The sequence below is a fragment of the Haliotis asinina genome, chromosome 7 (genome assembly GCF_037392515.1).
Source record: "Haliotis asinina isolate JCU_RB_2024 chromosome 7, JCU_Hal_asi_v2, whole genome shotgun sequence".
In the NCBI taxonomy this organism is placed as follows: Eukaryota; Metazoa; Mollusca; class Gastropoda; order Lepetellida; family Haliotidae; genus Haliotis; species Haliotis asinina.
Genome location: NC_090286.1, coordinates 20,448,151 through 20,473,453, shown reverse-complemented (window position 1 = coordinate 20,473,453; position 25,303 = coordinate 20,448,151). Strand labels below are relative to the sequence as shown.

General features: G+C 40.9%; 2 protein-coding genes across 3 annotated transcripts; both read right to left on the bottom strand.

The window, feature by feature from the left end:
- Window positions 1–2,123: 2,123 nt before the first annotated feature.
- Window positions 2,124–7,400, bottom strand: LOC137290377 (putative defense protein 3). Its single transcript, XM_067821267.1, has 5 exons — window positions 7,317–7,400; window positions 5,004–5,193; window positions 4,637–4,803; window positions 4,370–4,467; window positions 2,124–3,367 (listed from the first exon to the last, which is right to left on the bottom strand). Exons 2-5 carry the CDS (start codon window positions 5,191–5,193, stop codon window positions 3,220–3,222), a joined length of 603 nt encoding a protein of 200 aa, XP_067677368.1. The 5' UTR covers window positions 7,317–7,400; the 3' UTR covers window positions 2,124–3,219.
- Window positions 7,401–18,363: 10,963 nt separating this feature from the next.
- LOC137290376 (putative defense protein 3) lies at window positions 18,364–25,023 on the bottom strand. Of its 2 annotated transcripts, none has more exons than XM_067821265.1 (5): window positions 24,316–25,023; window positions 22,161–22,353; window positions 21,780–21,946; window positions 21,531–21,628; window positions 18,364–19,622 (listed from the first exon to the last, which is right to left on the bottom strand). In XM_067821265.1, the coding sequence occupies exons 2-5, from the start codon at window positions 22,351–22,353 to the stop codon at window positions 19,472–19,474; spliced, it is 609 nt and encodes a 202-aa protein (XP_067677366.1). In that variant the 5' UTR covers window positions 24,316–25,023; the 3' UTR covers window positions 18,364–19,471. The 2 variants fall into 2 exon arrangements, with proteins under 2 accessions (XP_067677366.1, XP_067677367.1); XM_067821266.1 differs by having other exon boundaries at window positions 24,337–24,774.
- Window positions 25,024–25,303: the final 280 nt, after the last annotated feature.

The following is a 25,303-nucleotide window of genomic DNA, read 5'->3' as shown; positions in this document are numbered from 1 at the left end:
TGGCGTGAAAATACAGAAAAAACATAACAGTTCCACAGCACACTGACAGATCCTTCAGCTGTGTACCACAATTACACTGAAATTCTGAACGGCATTGCAAAATTGATGTACCGGTTACAAACATGATGCCCCACGCTTAAGTCGGCTACACCACTGCCTGCCATTCAGTTTATTTCCCACCGGTGATGCTCTGACCTCAGCTTTCTTCGAGAAACTGCAATCACTGCTTGTACAATGTTTGTGATTCATGCAGGCGCGCATGTCTGGAAAATAGTGAGTGAGTGAGTGAGTGAGTTTAGTTTTACGTCGCACTTAGCAATATTCCAGCTATATGGCGACGGTCTGTAAATAATCGAGTCTGGACCAGACAATCCAGTGATCAACAACATGAGCATCGATCTGCGCAATTGGGAACCGATGACATGTGTCAACCAAGTCAGCTAGTCTGACCACCCGATCCCGTTAGTCGCCTCTTACGACAAGCATAGTCACCTTTTATGGCAAGCATGGGTTGCTGAAGGCCTATTCTACCCCGGGACCTTCACGGGTCTCTGGAAAATATGCTTTAGAAATATTGAATAGATTTTGTAGCTTTTGTTAACTGATGAACATTACAGATATACAGAGTTATAATTTGTATCTTCACGTGACATCACATTCCTGACAGCTTTTTATTGCCTTATGACGAAACTGTGTCCAACCAACCTTGTAGCTTGAACACGTTTTGGATTTCAACGTACGCTAGAGTCACGACTGTGTTTTACGTATCGCGTTTGTGATGAGAGAGGCGGTTCAGCTTAATGAACAAGAAGAAAAACACAAACACCACCCTACTGTGGGAAACATGTATGTCTGATGCTTACAAAACACATCAACCCCGTATACTTTGTTAAGATAAGGGAGAGAAATAAGCCAGGGGTAACTTAGTCATTGTGTAGATGTATTCTCTGAACACACTTTTTTCAATTTTCAGCACTCAGAAGGGATGCTGACATATTCGTGTTCACCACGGATATATAAATTGTATTTTTAACATTTTCATTTCATGTCTTTATTTGGTTACATGTATGAAATACTGCCTCTATGTGTGTTGTCGACCTGAACTTGCAACTTCTTATTCATTAACACTTAAATAGTGTTCTCAGTTAATTGATTTGTGGAGGCTTTATCGTTGCCAATGCGCCTTCATGCAATCAGTGTGTCACGTTAATAATAGTTTGTCTTGTCATATGTGTGGATACTTGAGTAACCTGTTTTAGTAACCCTTTCTGACAGTTACTGGAAGGCTCATCTGACCGACTGCATGGGTGGCGCTAGTGCAGTGACGTGTATATACACAACTATCTGAAGGCATGACACCGTAAGGTATGATATACATTTAGTATCATACATGTATGAGCAAGGGAGGTAAGTCATGCTTGTAATTCCATGTAAGGCCTCTTTGAAACCAGGTTATAAGATGCTCTCTTTCAGGACTAATGTTGTCACAGTACTGTTGGGACAAGATAGGGAGACTTAATACAAAGCTAAATGTATTAAAAAAGGGGTTGACTGCTAATGTGGTAGCACTGAACCCTTGTGTTTTGTGTTGTCCTTAAATGAACTTTGCTAGAAAGTAGGGGTGTGTTTACGTTTGAGTTGAAACGTAAAGAACCTACACCATTGACAGTCATAGAAGCAAGTAGGCTCAAGAACAAGTTCACAAGACGCAGTCATCAATATCCCCCCCGCATTACCTCCAATTTTAGTCGAAGTCAATCTTGTTGCCATGGAAACGGCAAAAATATTTTATTCAGAATTCCAAAATTATCAAAAAGCACCAGTACACCACTAGACCATTCTGTGTGTCAAGTTAGGTGAAGAAATATTGAACGGTTCTGCTCCGGAAAAGATAATTGTGCACGGACGGACGGGGTGCATTTCAATACCTAAAACCCCCTAGGGCGCTTATCTCAACAACTCTCGGTTCGATACCAGGAAAAAGGCTTCACCTCACCTTGTTCCCGGTATCGCACCTCGAGAAGAATGTTTCACTATAGCAGCCCTCTATCATCTCATCACACCAAGCTTAGAAACTTAGAATCAGCATACATGATTGCGCAATCCATAAAACAGCCATGCCGTGAATTAATTAATACTTTATTCCTTTATGTTTCTGTATAGTTTTTCTTCCTTATCTTTCTTACAACAATAGGTGTGGTAATATTAGATTGACTGAAAATAAACGTTTAGTACCTTGTACACAGTATTCAGTAAAAATATAAAAAATATAAAATAACACTAAACATATCTTGAAATTCCTTATACTACTGTAAATCGATATATGTGAAACAATAAAAACACCCAATATAACCCGCACTTGTCTACACATTTGACCAACCTGACAGCAAAAAAAAAAAATAACTACATGGTAACTAAATGGTAACTACATGGTTACTACTTGGTAACTTGAAAACAGCATAAGTCATAAGGCCAAAGGACTCAAAGTAATAAAACTCTAAAGTAATAGTTTTGGCCTAACAAACTCACATGGGTCCTGAGCTTGAAGACAGTTCACCACTGCAAAGCTTTTCATGCACTGACTTAAAATCCCATGGACATTTATCTCCCTTTAGCAGGAACTAGATCATACTTACGCAATGAAAGGAAATGAATTTAGAAGTAGATTTCAGAAATACGACAGAGAACAATGTATGAAATAACAGCAAAGGCATTTAAATACAACGAGGGATTTGTTTGGATCCCAATCTCGTCACAGCACTCATAGGCCAGTTATGAGGTTGACTGACTGCTATAAAGCGGATATTGTGGGAAGATATAGTAGAATATGAACAGATGGACTGGTTGTAAGAAGGTGTTAGTCTATTAATGTTAGCGTTCAGTCACTTTACAATCAGTGCGCATTACATTGTCCGGGGGAAAAGCGCCTGCTATCACACTAGATTTTACATTTCATATTTATTGCTGGCCTGCAGATGATGAATACTCGTGTGCAGTTCCAAACAAACATATTATTTTATAGTACTGATAAACTTACCAATGTTTCACTGAGATGTATACATATATTGTTACAACATACATTGAAATTACAGTCCGGAAGCATGGAGCATCTAAAATGGTTTGGATAGACAAATGGCTGCAGAAACGCTTGCATGAATTCCAAGACAAAAACATATACTGTTATTGAGCATATTTTGAATTACATATACCAGTCAACCCCTACAGTAAGAGAGACGCTGTGATAGAGACAATGACAACAGCCATCCCTAGTACAGTATGTGATGAGGAACTTGGGGCAGCGGTGACGCTGATCTCTTCAGACATCAACGTGTTCCACCATACTGGTCTAGTCTGGACAACCGCAGCTCTGAAAAATATACTGGTACTTACAAATGGAGCAAAATATAACTATTGGCATGACCCTCCTGACGTGGGGAGTCATATCGAAATACGTGCTGTGTGTACGTACGTGCGTCTGTGCGTGAGCGTGACTGAAATCCTTCAGAAATATAGTAGTTTGTGACGTATATTCATGGATAAATCAAATTTGTCTCATCCGGGCATTTGTTCTGGCTCCAGATGTAAGATCTGTCACAATCACAGTCAGTTATTCCAAACTTATGGTCCTATGACACTCCATGGTAAATATCAGGTATTCAGTTCTTGCTATATGTGTATTCAGTGTATAACCGAACTATGAGTAAATGCCACACAATGCCTGCTTTAAATCAAGAAGCATGCCCAACACTGTAGCCCTTGTTATATTTGTGAAAAAGGAAAGGTTTCAAAATTGAAATTTCGATTCCGTGACGATCAGAGAAATGTACATAAACAAATATAATAGTGTTCCTTATGGAGGTACATTTTATGCAATTTCGTGTACACTGAAAACTTTATGTTGTCCCCATTCTGATATGACAACCTTCAATTGAATAGAATAAATAATGATTTGAGTATGTGAGCCGTATAAATTAGGAAACATTTTTATCACTTAAAACACAATGTGTCTCCATATATGCTGGGAGATATTGTCAGTATTGTTTAGTGATATCTAAGAGGCATGGAATGTATCCTCTCGGTAACATGAAATAGTCAGACCTAAGGAAACTGAGACAGGATTTTGTAAGAATTAGTTGTAGACAACTCTTGGACTTGGAAAGTCACGATGTCCAGTTAGAAGTGTCAATTATGATTTATAAACATATGTCTGACTAAGCAGATTCGACTATTTGTCGTGATAGAAAGGACAACACTGCACAAAGAGCGACATACACCATAATCCGAGGATACCTTCAGCATTTGATAATGAATCAGCAGTTGGTATATACCCGAACATTGAGCTCATGCCATACCTGGCTGGTTAACGTACCTGAACTCGATGCCCTGTGACACGTCGTAATCAGATGGCGCCGTCCAGGTGAACATAGCCGAGGTCTTCTCAACGGCACTTGTGTGGGTGATAGAGTTCTGGGAATAAAAGCTGTGTCAAAAAAGTCTAGTGCTTTGTACTTTTGTCAGACTTTCAGCATTGCACTTGATAGAAGAACGTTACATTACCAAGCATGCTCCTTGAAGAAAACCAATCTGGATTCATGATTAATCTAAGTGTATTTATATATATAGCTTGAAAATTTACCTGGTCCACGCCTGCACAGTTTTTGGTTTGAATAGTGTCATCCGAGGCGTTGTACTTGGCAAATGTCCCGGGCACTATGGCAGTGTCGGCAGTGGTACACTTGGTACAGCGGGCTTGGACCAGGAAACCCCTGAAGGTGTCGCCAGCGGCCGTGGCATTTAGGGTTACTGAAACATACAACAAACATACACGAGGATCACTGGAGAGGAACTCTGTGCAACAATACAGTTTCCCGAAAATCTTCTTAGACAGATGACCAAATGTAGTGGGCAATTCAACCTTTTATTCAATTCAGTTTTTACAGGTTAAGTTAAACATCAGTTGAAGATTTTAAACACTCTCTGTCTTCTGTCTCCTCGACACCAACCTGTAACCACCCCTCCTTGTCTGATAGAGGTAGTATCTACGATGAGCGTGTATGGTGGAGTTGAGTTCTGGGACGTAGAGTCGTGATTGGGGGTGAGGTTGATGCAGGCTTGGTCCCCGGCTCCTCGAGAGAAGCCCCAGACCACGGCGGGCAGGACACAGGCGACAACGAGGAGGATGTGCTCAGTCATCTGGAATAATGTTATCATGTCTCATTCAGTTGATTTATGTGATCCAGATGCACACGGATTATGTTTTAATTTATGTGTAAATGTACTGTTTATCATTTTTATTCCGTTCGTTGGTAGGGCGAGAAAAGATGTCCGCTTGAAGTAATTTTTCAATCTAATTTTTCAAGATATTTCTCATTCCAAATGCAAAGTCCATTTTTCAATACATTCTAATTAGTTGGGGATACTGGGTAATAACTAAAATATTTCCAAGATTGTTGGCTGGATGAATGTGAGTGAGTGAGTGAATAAACATTTATCGTCACATCGGCATTAGGCAAGCTTTCACGTACACTCCTTAATACAATATTTTTTATAATGTACAAGACGGACTGTTACAAAAGTATTTACAAGGTTAGGAAAAACGGTATCAACAATACTATTACAACCCTCGAACACCGGCCACAAGCTGAAATGTATGAAATACACAACTATTGATAGTGCATATATATCTACAGTTTACGATACAGATCAATTTACTGCAAGTGCAAGTAATTAATTATGAGATGACCGCTCACATGGGTAAACGGATCTTTCAGCCTGACTGCGTGATACCGTGAATTCCTTGCAATACAAGATTGCCTGTATCTGATGATAGTTGTAGGTGACAATGAACAGAGTGGGGGACACTAGTATCGGTAAGATAGCTGCTCACAGAAGACCGAGGTCCGGAAGTGTCGAGTGGGCGGATGAATGACACCGACTCACTGCCGATACTTCCCGAGCCCAACGCACATGCTTATGACTGTGCCCATGTCAACACATGCTCCTGAGTGAACTGCTAGTTGAGCCACCATCTCTTTAAATCACTGTCTCGTGATATACCGCCAGCTAAGCGGGACACAGCATCCTACCTACACTACAATTGTTCATTTCAGTACCTACCACCCAGGTAGTGGAGGCAGTTCCACTCCAGATGGGCACAATGTGTGAAGCCTATTTCTGGTATCAACCCAGATGTACATTTTTCATTGAAAACTAATGGAGAATGATTTTGGATGATAAATAAGATATCACCCTCGTGCCTACTGATATCAATTATATCAGCACTAGTTAATAATTGTAAAAATGTTTGTAGCTTTATCAACTCGTGATGATATATTTGATATCAGTAGACACGTGGGTGAGATTCTCTATTTATTCAGATAATGGTTTACAAAATATTCAACAGGGGTGTCACGTTAACCAATGACAAGTCTGTATACTAGAGGCACTATACGCCTCTAGTTTGACTCTCACTCAACGACATGCCTGTTCTCAGTATATGAAGCAATGGCAAGCCGTGTTCACGTTCATTAGAACATACTGATATCTTGAATTGTTTTAAATGTGTCTTCAATGAAAACAGAGATGAACTGAATTGAAGATATCTCGAATAGAGACTGAAATTCATGCTATCGCGAAATGAATTAAGGATGTGATGAAGCATATTACTGATATCTTGAATAAAATACTGATATTGTAAATTGTTTTAATCATTACCTGCAGTGTAATATGTTTACGGCAATATTACACTAGTGCAATACTACTAGACATATAACGTCATCATGGGTCACCGTTATGACGTCACAAAGCTAAGGCCGCAATCGCTATGGTACTAGACCTTGCTTGTGAGGAAAGCTGAGAATCCTCACACTGTAGGCAGTGAAACCGCAGTTTCTATTAATTTGTGTTGGAGAGTAATATGCGAACACAATGTGAAACTCGCTTCCGTGAAATACCATTTTTATTAAACTCGTGAAAGATTTAGTATCAAACTCGCTTTTGCTCGCTTGATACCAAATCATTAACTCATTTAATAGAAATGGTATTACACGGAAGGTCGTTTAGTATCCCCTATATACAATAGAGATATTTCTTAAACAAATGAAGATATCATTAATTTCTTAATAAATGTTAAAACGGCCTGCCACATGTTCTTCAGGTTTCACAATAACAAACTATCCAACATGATCACTGTACCGTGTATTTACCTGTTAATGTAATCTCGACATAAGAATAATTATTGGAATAATTATCGTATTAAGTATAAAAAGCATCAACTTCTAAAACGAAGTGCTATTATCTACATGGCGAATACAGACCTTAGTGTTCTTACAGACCCCTAGTCAAGCTTCCACTGTGCGGAACTCAGCAATGACAGTGATGTGAGCCCCTGAACCGGAACACAGCATACTAAATATCCGGTGTACTCAGTCAGTCACGTGTCTGTGGATATATCAAGGAAGGTAGAACAGTAGAAATGAAAACCAGCATTGTTATGATGTTCTGTCGAACACAGCCGATGGTGTATTTTGTGCAGTAGTTGAAAATAGTGGTAAATCAGCTAACGGTATATTTACAAGTATGTCTTTGCAGTCTTGACATCGTTTGGCTGAATTACCTAAAGAAAATAACGAAACACGCAGTGATAAAACGCCTAAACGTAAGTTCGACACAATGGTGTTTGTGTGTAGGCACAATAGACAACAATAAAGATGCAAACAATTTCACCTGAACATGAAAGAGAAACAAAGACGGCAAGGTGTCTAAAGCGATTGATAGGAGGGTATTGCATTGTCATAAAGTCGAGACAGCCGTAAGTATACTGACAGAAAAAATAACAGTGCACAAAATAAAATGGCATAAAATAAAGCTTACTTCAGACGTTATAAAATAGACCTAGATATACATGTAGCAAGGCACATTGCCATACATTCTGATGTTAAGTAAAGGGCGTAGCACAATGAACGTGCTCGATCTTTGCATGCTTTTTGGTGCCTGAGATTCAGAAGTTATTAGTGAACAGTTGATTTCTTTCTCTCGACTCTGAATGTGGTGATTTCACCCGAAACTCCGCGTGCGTCATGCCACGGCGTACAATCAGCGTCTCCGCGCAGTGGGCATGCTGGCGACTAGAACGGGCCAAAATAAAGTGGCCAGACATTTTGGTGTCCATCGAAACACGATTTTATCTCTGCTGAGACGTTGTAGTTGTGTTATGTCACTGACGAGTCGAGATTTCATCTGGGCATCTCTATAGCAGGACACGGGTGTACAGACGGCAAGGTGAACGCTGTGCAGACGTGAACGCCGATGAGTTTCTGACACGATATCTCTTCAAAGGCGTATCATACAGTGTCTATATTATTCTGTCGACAGCTGAACATCGATTATGGAAACACCACACATCATGTTTCTATCTCTATTTTCGCATTAAAAAATGGCACAACTTCATTTAATGCACAGTTATTTTATTCCAGTAGTATATGTATGTTAAGAGCTTGTATCGTTTGTAACACCTCCATTCCCTAGAGATTTCTAGCACATCGGAAGCAAACTTTCCCTTCCGGTAACCCACCGAAGAATATCGTCCGACGAATCCGATTTGTGTTTGTCGACTATCAGATCAGTGTTCGACGTGTCGGGCGTGATTCGATGAGATGAAAACGTCCGATGAAGGAACTAAGCTCAGAGCTTAGTGCCCAATCCTTTTCTTCAGTGAGTTAAATATGTTTAAATCAAGAATCACGGTCAAGCATATCTTGCTTGTCTGTGTCGCGTATTTCATCACAAGGGACAACTATTTCAAATCACGAAATATGTAGGATAGCTTTAGCAATACCGGTTCTCATTTAATTATTGCATTTTTAAAAGAATTAGATTTGTTAGCTGATTTGTAAATAAAAATTTTATAACTGGAAGTCTAAATTAGTAACTCAGATTGTTAGCGGTTATATCCTTAAAGTGGGCTAAAGTACTGTAAAATTATTGTCCTCCCGAGATGGTACGTAAGTCCCAAAACATTTGATGTCCAACTATATTATGTCTGCACACATCCCCATTAAGTTTGAAGTATGGCGATTCCGTTCGTCACTGTCCCCAATCATATCTTCATTACACCTGACAGTGTCTTATGAACACACTTCGGAAACAGGTCAAAACATTTCAGTGTAATATCAGACAATGTCAGAGAATGTTCCAGATTGTATACGCATACAACGCGGCCGTCAAATCCCAACGTCCATAATAGGTGAGTGAGTGTGAGTGAGTGAGTGAGTGAGTGAGTGAGTGAGTGAGTGAGTGAGTGAGTGAGTGAGTGAGTGAGTGAGTGAGTGAGTGAGTGAGTGAGTGAGTGAGTGAGTGAGTGAGTGAGTGAGTGAGTGAGTGAGTGAGTGAAGCATTTTGACAAATAGTGTAGGTTCGATCCCCCAAAGTGTTAGTTTTAAAGCCATTCTTAAGGATTCTCACGTTCAGTGAAGTCCTACATTATTATGTCCTCATTTTGTGCAGTTGATCCAGTCTACCGAATATGCCCTTCCCCGAAACAAGACACAAGAAAGGTCATCAACACATCAGAATGTCACAAGAATATCTTTAAATTTTAAGGGAATAAATCGGAATTTGATACAATTATATAAAACATGTATTAATTTATATGTTCTATTGTCTGCAAACAGATCTTAATACACGCATAGGCAATGTGCGATTATTCAAAACCAGATTTAATCCATAAAAGTACAATCTACGATCATTTAGATGTAATCTGAATAAATACATGTACAGTCTACGATTATGTTAAATCAGATCTAAATCCACCGATGTTTAACCTACAATGTACTATGACTGGAGGATGCATCCACACCATGACTTGTATCTACGTGACAGCTGATTCAGCAAAAGAACGTGTAGCTAAAAATGTAGCCAAGAGGTATTCTAAACACTGGCTAGTAAATATAACATCTTATCACCTGGAAAAAATAGCTGACTAGGAGCAAGAATTAGCTCTGAAACGTCGTATGAAGAATAAAAAAGAAGTACTGTTATCAATAAAACGTGTCATGTGTTTAAAGTTATATTGTTGTTGTTTTTGGAATATCTCAAACCTGGGAGTATATCATATGTAGTTTGTAAATCACCTAGGTGTCAATATTGTTGTTTCAAATGCATATTCCTTTAACGTCAGATTCATCCACATCGAGAGATTTAATTCATTCAAAATGTGTTATCCGACTTTGTCTTTCCAGGATGCATGTCGCATCACAACGCATCTTTAGAACTAGTTTGCACAAGGAAAGGATGAACAAACCAACCACTAAACATGATGGACTAAAACAATTCAGTGTCCGCCACAGCACCATATCTTCATGATGACATGCATACAGTGATAGATGTGGTTTGCGTGCTCCGGTGGTGTAGTGGTAGACGCAGTTGTGTCGTAATTAGTGGTGGCTGTGTTGCGTCTCACGTTGTGTCGGTGGCTGTGGTGGCTGTTTGTACTGTTGCATGTGGTGGCGGTGCCCCATGCATTGGTGGATGTTGTGGTGTACCCATGTAATGCCGTTGGTAGTGCGTCATGTATTGGTGAATGTGATGGTGGTGTCTCATGTACATGTATGGTGGTGTCCGATGTTGAGATGACTTCTCACTTTACACAAAAAGTAAACCAGACAGTGAAATTAATATTTCGAATCCACGTAAGTTTATCTTGCCAATTGAAAATTTAAGTCTTAGAATTTTATTCAAGTTAGGATAAAAGTTATTTAACAAACGATCATAGATTCAAGTCGTTATTACTGGTTTGTATTGCAAGGGGGTAAGCGCAGCAGTCAGATCAGATCGGTGAAACAAGAGCACGTGCGGTACGTGATGAGCGTTAACTTAGACCAACCCAACTTCTTCTCAGCGTTTTATTTAATGTGCATACCCCCTTTTAATACAAACAAAGAAAGTGATTTGAAATTACGATCGTTTGTTAAACAACTTTCTTACTAAGTTAAATAAAATTCTGAGAATTAAATGTTCAATTGGCAGGATACAATTATAAGAATTTGTAATTACTTTATTCGATTTACTTTTTGTTTAAAGAGACATTCATCGGTACGTTCTCACAGACTGTAACCGCATAATAAGACGAGTGAGTCACGAATGCGATGAGCAGTGATAAGCACATCACAGTTTACAACATTCCCACCCACGGACGACAGTTTGTTTTAATTCATTTGTATTGAATGATCCATGCATCTATGTTACTTTGGTTTTAACTTGTGATTTTAAATTTACTGCGTCATACCTGTATTGTATTAGTCGTTGATTGTGTTTTAATCATATTGACTTACATAAATAAGTCTGTAATTAATAAAAGCGGTTTTTGTTTCGTTTTGTTTCAAAAAAGAATATTACCAGACCTTTCTTGGCTCACTCTAATTCAGAAAACATGTCTCTGTGCAAACACTTGTGATTGAGGTGTTGTCAATAGCTTTAACCCTTTGTTTCAGGTTCGGCGACTGGGATTAGGTTGCGAAAGGTGGCTGGTTTGCCCTTTGTCGTTTCCAGCTCCACACTTTAAGCCCGCTTGGGTCTGAGCACCGACTCACAATGATGTAAAATATTCGTCGTGGGGACAGAAAGTCTTGAGATCCTGTAGAGGTAGGACGACTTCAAGCATTCTTCGGAGGGGCGACAGAGGACCAGACAGGCTGGTGCTTCCAAATATATTTTGAAGAAAATATGCGTCTTCATGAATGTTTGTTTAATATACAGTGCTCACTCATTCTCTCATAGTATACAGCCATTTAGGTATGGATGGGAAAGGTTGATACTGGTTTCTGCATGTAAACGGAGTGGTAGTGTAGCCTAGTTGTTCAAGTGTTGACACGCCACGTTCAGAGCCAGTGTTCGAGTCCCCACTTAAATACTAAGGTTCACGCCCACTTCTGAGGCCCATCCTTGGAATATTGCCAAAGTGGCATAAAACCACACTTACTTGCTGTTGTGAAACCAGTCTACATAGGAGAGAAATGCTTATGCATGACTCATTTCTTTCAGACGCAGGAACCCTGGCACATTCTGGATTTAGTGTTGTGTCCCTCTAAACCCTTCCACCTGGACTTAAGTACACTGGCTTTTCGAGGGACCGATGGGGTGAGCTTTTGTCTCATGGTGGCTCCATAGTACGTCCGCTCTCCGCGTAGCCCCTCGCCGACTGTACATGGAGTAGATTCGGTGTTAGAGCCTGATTGTACACTCAGGATGGTTGTTACAGCAACCCAGCTAGTTTAGGGGTGGCACACTCTGTGGCCACAGTCTTTTCAGCATCCCCAGTAGACCCAATGCTGACTGCACTTGACTGGTAGATTTAGGTGGTAGTGTAGATAGGGACCCCTTCGTGCATGCCCTGTACAATGCTATCTATAGATGGCATAACTTAGTGTTAACCCACCATTCCGTCCTTCGGTAGGTACTTCGAGACAAAGCAAGTCCCGGATGATCACTTTGAGAGTCCATGTACTGGCCGACTGCACGGCCACCTGCTGGTAAAGTATTTCAATATTTCAATTTAATATTTACATTAAATTTTGTTTTCACGCCCCGACATACTTGTTTTGCATTTAAATCTATGGGGATCGTCGAATAACTGAATGGTTAAAGCATTCACTCATGACGCTTCAAACAACCCTAATTCGATTTCCCATATGGGAATGATGTGTAAAGCATATATTTGTTGTTGCTCACCGTGATATAGCTGGTGTATTGCTAAAAGCGGTGTACAAAATACACTCACGCAGTCATAATCTGTGTGAGAAGCATGAATTATGTAGAATGTTCTTTGCCCTTTTTAGTAGAACTGTCGCTTACGCAAGCAACTCTTTCTTTCAAACACTCTTCTGAAGTAAACATAAAATGCAATGCAACTTTGCTACCATGACGTCTAATGCAAAGTTACAACTTGAGTTTCATGTTTGAGATTTCTTCACAAGTAGGAATATAACTTTCATTTAAATACACAGTAAGTACCAATGATGTAAAATATATTCACCTTACTATCAGGAGCAGGGATCCCATCGTCCTGGGGGCGGAAATGGACCCTGAAGTCCCCCAGAGGCAGGACGACTGCCAAGAAAACATCCCATGGACAGAAGTGGACCAAGGATTCTTCGGAAGGGCAGCAGAGGGCCAGATAAGTAGGTGTCTCCAACTCTATTTGGAAGAAAACAATGATGTCATGAGCCAAGTTACAACTTGTGTCTCAGGTTACTGCGTTTTTCTCACAAAAAAGCATATATACTACCGACAGAAAATAAGGGAACCAAGAAATTGAATGTAGATGACTTTGACTGTGACAGGGTCCGTTATCTTATCGTGGTGTATCTCCCAAACGCAAAATCCAATGACAATGGAATTTCGCATAATGCATGCCCAGCACGTGCTACACGTGCATACAGAAGTTAACTCCTGTAAATGTACTGGAGAAGTCGCAATCACTAATGCAATAGAGATTGACACTTACTGACTGAAATGCCTCCGAGGCAGTATCTCGGTGAAGCAACAAAATGGAGAATTGTGGGGATGATAGAGTGGGGGACATCATTATGTGAAGTTGCCCGGCAGATGGGTAAATCAAAAAGTGTAATTTCACGCCTGTGGGATAAGTACTGTCAAACGGGTGGGGTTGCAACGAGACCTGGGCGTGGTAGACCAAAATAAACGACACCACGACAGGATCGTCTCACTACGTTAATTGATCTACGCGATAGGTTTAAATCGGCCCCTGCCATCAATAGAGAATCCGCACACTCACTGGAAGACGCATTTCAACCTCAACCGTTAAAAAACGACTCTATCAAGCTCACCTGAAAGCAAGACGGCCTTTTAAGGGTGTCACCCTTTCAGCTCACCATAAGCGCCAAAGATTGGCATGGGCTAGGCAGCATCAGGGACGGGCTATGCGCCACTGGCGTTACACCATGTTCTCTGATGAGTCAAGGTTTTGCCTACGATTCACAGATGGCAGAAAACATTGTTGGCGTCGGAGCGGGAGTGATATGCCAGAGCAGCAATTCTTGACCATGATCGATATGGAGGTTGTAGTGTCACGGTGTGGGGTGGGATTACACATGACAGACGATCAGATTTGGTCATCATTAACGGAGCCATGACTGGTCAGCGATACGTTGACCAAATATTGCGTCCTGCTGTGGCTCCATGGGTAGAGTTATCGGCCGAAATTTTGTATTCCAAGATGATAATGCCAGACCACATCGGGCCCGAATTGTCTCCGCTTATCTCCGACAAGAAGGTATCCAGACATTGGACTGGCCCTCTAAGTCCCCAGACCTGTCCCCAATTGAACATCTCTGGGACGTTCTTGGTCGAAGGGTGTACGCCAGGGACCCAGGACCCGCCAACCTGGCCCAGCTTAGTGCAGCTCTCCAAGAGGAATGGCGGGCAATACCACGGGCAACCATCCGGAAATTGATTAACAGCATGCCATCAAGGTGCCGTGAATGTGCTGCCCAACATGGTGGACACACCAGATATTGAACGTGACGCCTAAAATTGATTTAGTGGATATTTAAAGCAGTTTCAAATTCGCTATTATTTCATTAGTTCCCTTATTTCTTGTCGGTAGTATACTTTTGATCTTCATTAGCTATGTAGTAAGTATCAGTGATATGAAACATTAACCATCGTCCTGGGGACAGAATTGGACCCTGAAGTCCCCCAGAGGCAGGACGACTGCCAAAAAGACATTCCATGGACAGAAGTGGATCAAAGGTTCTTCTGGAGCAGGATGTCGATGTGGATGTGGATGTGGATGTTTTACTGTTCGTACATTTTGTGACAATGTACTGTGCGTGTCTACTACTGTAAACCCTCCAGTAGAATAGGTACTGTTGCATACGTTGAGGGAACACGGTTCCAGAGGTTTTTTTTTCTCAAAAAAAGTTTTTTATCTCTGGTTTTACGTGTCGGGCTTCAGTTACCTTTGACCTTGTTCAAATCTCAAATTTGAACATGTTCAATTTAGACACACATTCTGCTGCAACAATTTCGGTGTTTCTGTTCAAGGATTTGGTACTGTTCCATGTTGGGAATGATGACATTAAAAAACGTAATCCGCACAGCTGCCCTAATTGTACTTGTTTGTTTTGTTGTTTTGTTCTTGAAAGTTGTGAACTCCAGAAGAACTGTTTTTGTCCATGAAAATCGGGTGTGCCCGACCTTATCGCCGTGTAGGAGTGCTTGTTTTTGACATACACTGCCATACACTGCTAAACACTGCCCAACACAGAAACATATCAAGAAACAAGTCCAACATCAGTACACGGGCGTAGTATAATATCTACAAACCAGAACAATACAAATGCCTATCAACATTACCAGATCACATCACACAGACTTTTAGTTCAATGTATGTACCAAACAATCCAGTGATGTCTGTAGATGAGACAACATTAAATGAAAAGCTCCCACTAACAGTCTAGAATATCATATTGAGCAAGTAAACTACCAGGTGCATGTTTGGAAACAGTATCTGCAGCCAATCATATTCCTTCACCACCTGACCATGGTTGGAGCATTTGTGGTGGTCAGCTTATCCTTTTTCTGGTGTTCTGATGTCGAGAGATTCTGCTCCCCGGGGATTAGTTGAATTGACATAGAGTAAATGCAATAAAGTCAGTATGCCAGGAGAGAGATCTATGTCAATGCAGATGAACTGATTTATTGTGCACAGAGACATGTCTTTTTGTAGGGCAGGTGATTGTTGATAGTTTTCTAATACTTTGGATAATGTTATTTCATCAAATATTTTTGGAATGTGAAACTTTTATTAACCATAACATTGAAATTTTCTATACTGTGTTAAACATGTGACAACAAATGAATTGTTTGTTTTATAGATCAGTACAAATTTAGTCCTCTGCTATGTATAAGTAGTTAAACTACAATGGCGGCCATCTAGGCAGCCATTTTGAATTCTGGATAATATGAAATAATTCCATATAGCATGCTGTCACTCTAGAAGTAAACAGGAAACAAAAACAACTGATTCTAGTTACAAGAATAACGTAAACTTTCAATAAATAAATCACCACCACACATTACCATGAAAAGTCAGAGAATCGCTAAAATCCCCTGTCTCAAAGAATAAGCTGTATATTATATAAGCTGAATAAGCTTTATATTACCACGACATGACCATACAAAATTACTTGTTTTGTGCCCAAGCCGCCACTCTAGAAGAGGCAAGTGTCCAAAACATAAAAGTATCAACATTGGATATAAATTGTACACATTCGGTGTAAAAAAGTTTAACAACCTTTACCAATACACAAAAGTCGAAATGAAAGTGATCAGACTGATAGTGGTAAAACTATCCATGATTAACTTTGAGATGTTGTTGGGCAGCAAACCAATTGTCATGAAAATGCTCACAGACCCCCATCACATAAAATGGCCTATGAAAAAAAAATGATACCACCATCTGAGTATTACAGGCGTTTTCATGAGCCCAAGCCATCATACAAAATGAAAACAGTGTCAAACCAAATCAGTACTTGGGAGGCTACGACATCAGACTTTTCACCTGCCCCCTCCTGGACTAATTGGGCGTACCGTTCACGATGTCGTCTCCAGACCCTATGCCTGTCGTCTGCGAATCTGCGGGTAAACCTGGATTCATAGCTAAAGACGACTGGACACACAGCAGACGTTGACGTTGATAAAACGTCGTCAATATTGGCCCACGATATGGACATCGAGAATGGAGATTGGCAGCCCGTAACCGATTTGGAATGGTCTGTGAGGACAGTCGACCTCTAAACATCTCAGCCCGGTAGAAATCTGTCACGTAGGTGACGTAGGACGATTTGACGGTCTTCTCCTCGTGACGTCACAAGTGGACGACCCGACTTTGGGCGATCAGAAGTGGTACCATTTTGTTGTAGACGGCTTCACAAGTCATACACTGAGCGACGGCTGCATCCCATTGCTCCTGCGAAGTCAATAACTGATCATCCCGCTTGCAACATGCCAACGGCACGTACACGTTGCACATTTGACAATCACGGCATTTTAAGTATCGTTAGAACTGTGGTTTAAAACTTTTGTTTTTGATTCTTGAGGCAAATGCAAACACGTGCAAATGAAGAAAACTTCGATACGAAGATCACGTATTCGACTGCACGTGCAAAACCTGATTTGGCACTAACGTCATTTGCACGAAGAATGGATGGGATTGAGTGGGTTTTGCTAATTTTCTAGCGTCGAAAGGTAGGGGGATCCCATTTCGGATGCATAGATGTATCATCAGAGAAAAAATATTCATTATTTCTAAAAAATACATTTTGGATTAACCGGACGTACTTCTTCGTTGGCTAAAGTGTTGATTGCCAGTGACATTACAGTAATATGACATTTTTTCTGGATTGTCTAAATAGACAAGTGACACATGCTTGCTATTTACATGTCATGCACTCGTCTGTACACAAACGATGTGTGTATATGCCTGACATCTGTGTGTGTCATGGCTGGTGTGTCTTAGCATGTGGCCAATTGTGTTTGACATGGCACATGTCTCTGTTGAGTGTTTTATGTTTAGCCCAACCATGTGTCATGTTTTCATGAACTTAACATGAAATGTGCAGGATACGTACAAATGTTTCAGTCTTGTATATATAACAATCCCGCGGAGCGACAAGACCGATGTATTCGACCAACATATACCGCCGACACAGTGAGAACAGTTCTACGTCAAGGACCATGGCGGGCCTGTCGGACGCCAGAACATCCACAATAACGACTCAGCGTGATGCTGCAGACAACAGTTGCCAAATGAATCACGCCAGTGGAGAAGAGTTCTCTTAACCCATGTGTTACGTTTCCTACTTCGTGAAAACCTTTGACGGCAGGACACTTGTCAAAAGAGCTTTACGTTATCATCCTTCAATGCCGATGAAGGAGGTCGCCCAAAGCTTCCTCATATATGAAATGCTCTTCATCCGGCCATGACCGCCTGAACACGCTTGTACAATCACTCATCAGCGTATGTCAGGGGCACTGTTCTCATAGACTGTAGACTGATACCAAACCTTGAAATATCAGTAGTTCCATGTCATGACATCTCAGCGTGTACAGATTATCACTTATTCTTATCTGGTTTATGATGATTTACAATAACCTGTGCCTTTGAGTATATACACACGCATGCGCTCGCCCGCACGCACACACACACACACACACACACGTATATACATACACACACACTTTGTGTCGCTGTGTGATTCTGAAGGACACCGCCACCACGTCATCCTAACCACAAGGTAACACAGGATATCTACATGACAGTTGCAAATGATAATACAAGAATACGAGTAAACATCATTTATTGATCTCATTACACAGTCAATTCATTTTACTTTGAGCAGACAAGTTCTGTAAGCGAATATTTCATCTATCTATTATATCTTTGCATGTCGTGAAATAGGTCGCTATTATTTGAAGGATAATATTTGGTAAAAGCATTGTGAAATACTGGACTAGTAAGATAGCAATACTATTTTGCATAAAGTATATAACTATTAGTATCGTTTAGCTGAAAAGAATCTTGACTGTAGGGCTTGGAGAGTTAAGAAACTTCTCTTTGGGTATCGTTTTGGATTTGGGGGGGGGGGGGGGGTCAGGGGGTCAGGGGGTGTTAATCAACAAATTACAAATATAAACAGTTTCCTTATTCTATTTCATCAGAGGTGTATTGATATTGATCTTTAAACGTGGACCTCATGTCTTGAAAAATATATTTAACAAGATGGTTTCAGAGGGAAAAAACTATGTCTGAATTTTGTTACATTAGTGCTGTAAATGTCAAAGTGTATATTGCATTGCCCTCTGACTGACTGAAAATTGAAGACGTTTACATCTTGCACGCAACGAACGTTTGTGTTCCTTGTGTGATATTCCTGTGATCGTTTTGACCCTGCATTTCCTTCTGAAAATAAGACATCCCTACTGTTTACTTCTCAATACAATATTGTTATGAGCAACTATGCTAAATATTTCCTTTTAGTTATGAAAAAAAACACGCATAAAATAACATTGGGAATAGCAAAAGAGCGCCAATTAGAAAACGACTTTTATGTTTGAGGTAGGATAACATTAAGTATCTCACATCTCAAACAAAGTCAGACAAAGTCTTAGTAAGAAATGTATATTTCTCTAGCGCATTAAACATGTTACACCTCGAAATTAACTAAAACACTACAAAAAGAAGCGCATAAAAGCATTTGTTCATTTTGCATAATATTCGGGTGGGTGCGGGGCTCGTTCATTTCAAGGTAAAAGAGGTTTTTTTAAAAGAAAGTGTCCGAAATTTTCGATTTAAAGAAAAATTTAGTGTACCACTGATATTTTACTAATTATGGATGCATCAATGCTTTAAACTATCGTTACACGTCACATCCAGAGTTGAACAGGTCTGTTATGCAAGGAGGAAAGCCCCGAGTATGCTGAAAGCCATGAGGACAGCCAGCATTGGAGCAACATGGGGTGCCGAGTTGCTTCCAGTGATGCTGATCTCCTGTGAGACCACGTTGGTCCACCAGATCGGCTTGTCTTTAACAATAACAGCCCTGAAATATACATAGAGTCTAATTAGTTCTGGCAGTGAGGGCACGTGAATCATTAGATGTGCTGAATCCTTGAAAAAGACTACATATTCCATATTTTCATTTCGTTGACGTTAGAAATAGGATTCAGTGCTAATAAGAATTTGGAATATGATTCTGCCGGTGTGGTATAGGCATGCCAGTGGTATTTGATAGTTATGTGATAGAAATGTGATAGATGATAGATACGTGAAAAGGTATGAAATCCGCACGTATGTAGTAGGCAAGCAACAGGTACGTGACAGGTATTTGACAGGAATGCGGTAGGTATGTGATAGGTATATGATAAATATGTGATAACTATGCGATAGGTATGCGGTAGGTATGCGGTAGGTATGTGAAATGTGGTTGATAGGTGTGTGACAGAAAAGTGGTACATATGTGACAGACATGCAATAGGTATGCGATAGGTATGTGATAGGCTTGTGATAGGTATGTCTTCGGTGTTAAGTTGTGCATCGCCTTTAAAGACACTGACGCAAACGAGACATAGAGATACAGACACAGGCACAATGAGAAGCAGACAAACATGCACATATATACATAGAATTTCAAACACATACTAATATATACGAGAAAAGACATACATGAAGCGAGACACGGAGACACGGAGACACGAAGACACCGGCGGACACACAAATACCCATACGCAGATGGAAACTTGAGCAAAGACACGAACAGACCTACAGTAAAGTGTCCATCACACGCCAAACTAAAATTTTCCATCAAACTGCTGGTGTTGTCACACTCGTGTTGGACGTGTGAAATGTTGTCAAACTCGCGTTGTTCAGAAACAACCAATCTCAGTCAACGAAACCGTCACATGACTGCAGCGATAGAGACATGGCCCTCAAATGTCAGAAAATGTGTTTGACATAGGACACTTTTTAATATTTCAACAACATGTGTTATCAAACTTCAGTTTGCCATGTGAAAGCTGTTCAAGTGTCTAACTTTCGTAAAAAAAAACGTGTCCAGTGTTCTACAGTACACCATGTGTTCAACATTCAGTCATAAACATCGTCTCCACGGTCCTACAGAATACCCTGTGTCCAACATTCCATAAAATATATCATGTCCAGGGTCCTTCAGAATACCATGTGTCCAATATTTCATCATAAGTATCATCTCCTGTGTGCTACAGAATACCGTGTGCTTAACATTTCATCATAAACACCATCTCCGATGTCTTACAGGATAACATATGTCCAGCATTCCATAATAAACATCATCTCCACGGTCCTACAGAATACCATGTGCCCAATATTCCATAAAATATATCATTTCCAGAGTCCTACAGAATACCCTTTCTCCAATATTCCATCATAAATATCATCTCCAGTGTCCTACAAAATACCCTTTCTCCAATATTCCATCATAAATATCATCTTCACCGTCCTACAGAATACCACGTGCTTAACATTCATCATCACGTCATCGCCAGTGTCCTGCAGAATACCCTGTGTCCAACATTCCATAATAATATCACCTCCAGTGTCTTACAGCATGTGTTCAACATTCCATCATAAATATCATCTTCGATCTCTTACAGAATACCATGTGTCCAATATTTCATCATAAGTATCATCTCCTGTGTGCTACAGAATACCGTGTGCTTAACATTTCATCATAAACACCATCACCGATGTCTTACAGAATACCCTGTGTCCAACATTCCATAATAAATACCATCTCCAGTGTCCTAAGGAATAACCTTTGTCCAACATTCTGTTGTAGATATCATCTCCAGCTTCCATCCGTATACCATGCGCCCAACAATCCATCATAAATATCATCTCCAGTGTCTAACAGAGAGAATTTACTGACCAAACGCATGTACAAATCTAATTGTATGTGGTGGAGCTAGCGTACCGAAACCGAACGCCCTGGGAGACATCAAAGTTCGAGGGTGCTGTCCAGGTGAAGACGGCCGATGTCTTCATACTTCTGCTGGTGTGGGTCATAGAATTCTGAAAATACAAAAAAACATGGGTTAAATTATTTTGCAGTACGGGATGTCAATGGATATTTGCAAAACCTTTATAGCTGGTTGCCATGCTGTCTGTTCTTTCTGTACACTTTAAATGCAGACTTATATCCTTATATAGCTTGAAAAATTACCTTGTCAGCACCTGTACATTCCATTGTTTTAATGGTATCATCCGAGGCGTTGTACTTGGCAAATGTCCCGGGCACTATGGCAGTGTCGGCAGTGGTACAATTGGTACAGCGGGCTTGGACGAGGAACCCCTTGAAGTATCCATCGGCGTCAGTTGCGTTTAGAGTTACTGGGTAATTCAATGAGATCACCCACATTAGTATATGTTGCACTTTGGAAGTTATAGCTGCGGAGTCGTAATTGTTTGCCCGTCTATACTAAATACTTGTTTTACTAACAAACCTGCGAGAAACAAATGTTGAGTCACTAATATGACGGGGTGTTGAAAAAAAGAGCAAGGTATAACGTATACCTAGATGTGACAGGTGATCGCGTCTACTCACCTGTAACCGCCATGCCTTGTTTGATGGAGGTGGGATTCACTGTAATACTGTAAGGAGCTGTAGTGGTGTTTGCGGTAGTTGCGTCATGACGAGGAATGAGAGTCAAGCAAGCCTGGACACCTGCACCATCTTGATAGCACAGCACCGTCACCGGCAAGACACAGGCGATCAAGAGGAGTACACGCACAGTCATCTGAATTAATGGAGGAAAACATAGGTGATGAAATCGGAGGTATGTCACATATTCCGTATCGTCTAAATTATATGAGCTGCTTTTTACATCTATGTATACACGACTCTCTAAATGCCTTTAAGTATCGTCTTCTTTACAGACAAGCCGTAAACCACACTGTGACGTCAATCACTCTGCACATTTCAGAATTGTTCATCCACACAGTGATCCGGAACTAAGGCAGAGTGACCCTCAAGACAACTGACCCGTGAAGATCCGGGTTAGAACTGATCTTCACTAACCCACTAACGTGATCGGGTCGTCAGGCTTGTTGGTTTCATCGACACGTGACATCAGTCAGCGTAGATCGATGATCATGCTGTTGATCACTGGATTGTCAGGCCCTCACTCGATTGTTTACCTATCGCCGCCATATGATTGGAATATTGCCGAGTGCGGCGTAAACCCCACTCACTCACTTAAGATTAGTAGCTGATTAACACACACTGTGTATTCAAGTTGTAATGCTTTCTAAATTTACATACCTCTAACATTGGGATAATCTCTATGGCTGACAAACAATACTAGCAATAATCTTTCCTGATATGCCACACCAAGTGAGGGGCCATCCCGCAAAAGTGACGCTGATAAATTATTGAGGGTCCAAGAAGGACAACTATGTCGAGTGATCTTGAAAGTGTTGAAAGTATGGAAGTCTACACGGGACAAAAATCACTTTGTCGATCTTACAAGCCTGTATGCAAGTGACAACATGAGTGAGTGAATATATTTTACGTCATTTTAGCAATGTTCCAACAATATCACGTCACAGGACACCATGAATGGGTTTCACACACTGTACCCTTGTGGAGAATCGAAACTGTCTTCGACGTGCTGAACAAACGCTTTAACAACCAGGCTACCACACCTCTCCCCTACAGATGTCCAAACGGACTTAGTGGCCCGCCTCATCTCCAACATCAAGCTTCAGTGCCATAAAAAACGCAGTAGTACAGCGATATGCTCTCAAACATTGTACCCATATGGGTAAATCGAACCCAGATCGTCGGTGTGACGATCGAAAGCTTTACCCACTAGGTTATCCCTTTGCCTCGTATACAACATAAACCTTCAGGTATCCGATGACCCATGAGTGCACAGAGATGCTGTGCTTTTCTGGTAGGCGTGTATACACACTTGTAACTGCCACGTTCATCGATTATTATATCGATCCTACTTTGGTTAGTTTTTGTTTAAGAAGTTGAGGAATACCTGGAAACGTACGATACTTTATGGATGTCAAGTATTTTTGATATTATGACGCGATGCATCGTTATATCAAAAAGTAGTTGTCGATAAAGTATCATACCTTTTGTATTTGGTTCATTTTGTAGTTATAGCCTGTAAGGACGACAAGGAGACGATATCCCGTCTAGGATTCCGTACACAAGTACATGGATACAACATTCCAGGGGCCCTTCAGCGAGAGGCTGACACTTATTCATATGACGCCCGACAAATGTATGTTATACAACCTGAGGGTCTATTGTCAGAAATACCCGCCATGTACAGTAGATTGTAAAAATTCATATTTGACGTAAGAATAAATAGGAAGAGGATAACACTCTTCTCTTTGCATTGCCTACGTACAGCTTCACTCACGGTATTGTCACGGACGAATAACTGAGAGCTCTGGTTGTAGATTCATTAAACAAATACTGGTATTACGTCCTTACTCCAAACACTTAACTGATAGAGAAGTGATTTCCCGACGACTGTTACCTCAACAGTTCGTCAAGCAGCACCATATAAACTGTTGTGTCGTGTTTCAGCTCCAGAATGACTCATCAGTCTTATGTTCGACGGCAGATGGCGACACTATTAGTTATACAGAGCAAGTATTGTCTCCAGACATGTTACAGACACGTCATGCAGCCGCGCCTGGTTGGTATGACACGAAATATGAGGCATTACTACACTCACCTTATCTACAGACGCACTTACTGAGCTCGAGTCTTCGCTGCAGGAGTCCCAGCCTTGACGACGATGTAGCCTCCAAGCCCAGACTTCAACAAGTTACCTAACAGGATGTATCTTTATGAAAAAGTCCCAGCGCTTGAACGTAACGGTTGGTGAACACGAATGATGTTCGATCTGTTTCGCTCGACGAAACAAGGATGACTTGCATTCCCTACGATGTTCTTATTCTGAAGCCAACTTATGTTGGAAAGGCTGAAATCATTCAACCCCGACGTCGACACATCTCACGCTATCACTTAACACTGCACGCCGACCTCGGGAGGCTCATCGGCCATGGGTACTCCAAAACACATAGAATACAGCAGACTTCGACACACACCAGAATACTCCCAAACAAAAAAAAACAGTGTGCAGACAGCGATTTCACTTCCTGTGCTACCTAACCTGTGCACGCACAGTGTGGAGAACAGGGCTTTTAAATAAACAATCCGGGCGACAATCTCACAATATTTTCCCATGATTTGTAACCACGAAACAACGCCATAGTTACTATATAGTTGTCATACAACCTGTAACCATGGCAGCCGGCCTGAGTTTACTTGTATTGTGGAGCCTGTTATGATGTTTAGGGTGTGTATCATCACCTGTCGGGAACCCCAGTTGGGACATGTGTTTGTCGACACCTGAAGGGAACTCCCTGTTGGGTCGTGTGTTTGTCGTCGCCCGGAGGGAAGCCCTTCTTGTGACGTGTGTTTGTTGTCACCTGTAGGGAACTCCCTGTTGGGACGTGTGTAGGGACCTATGGGACTATGACAGATTTGTGGAACCAGTTAAGAAGCTGCAATATACGGTCATGTGGGACCAGCTGTGAGGCCATGTAAGTATGTGCGGTAGCATCTGCGAGGCCATGTAAAGATGTGGGGAACCAACTCTGAGTCAATGTAAAGATTTGTGAAACCAACTCTGAAACCATGTGAAATATGTGGAACCA

Bases quoted from the DNA above. Each gene is read 5' to 3' on its own strand.
- LOC137290376 (XM_067821265.1), bottom strand. From the start codon at position 22,353: ATGACTGTGCGTGTACTCCTCTTGATCGCCTGTGTCTTGCCGGTGACG. The intron at 21,947-22,160 runs GTGAGTAGACGC...TGAATTACCCAG, and splicing joins ACAAGGCATGGCGGTTACAG to TAACTCTAAACGCAACTGAC. The intron at 19,623-21,530 runs GTACGCTAGCTC...TGTATATTTCAG, and splicing joins TCCCAGGGCGTTCGGTTTCG to GGCTGTTATTGTTAAAGACA.
- LOC137290377 (XM_067821267.1), bottom strand. From the start codon at position 5,193: ATGACTGAGCACATCCTCCTCGTTGTCGCCTGTGTCCTGCCCGCCGTG. The intron at 4,468-4,636 runs GTAAATTTTCAA...TTTTATTCCCAG, and splicing joins ACTGTGCAGGCGTGGACCAG to AACTCTATCACCCACACAAG. The intron at 3,368-4,369 runs GTACGTTAACCA...TATATTTTTCAG, and splicing joins TCACAGGGCATCGAGTTCAG to AGCTGCGGTTGTCCAGACTA.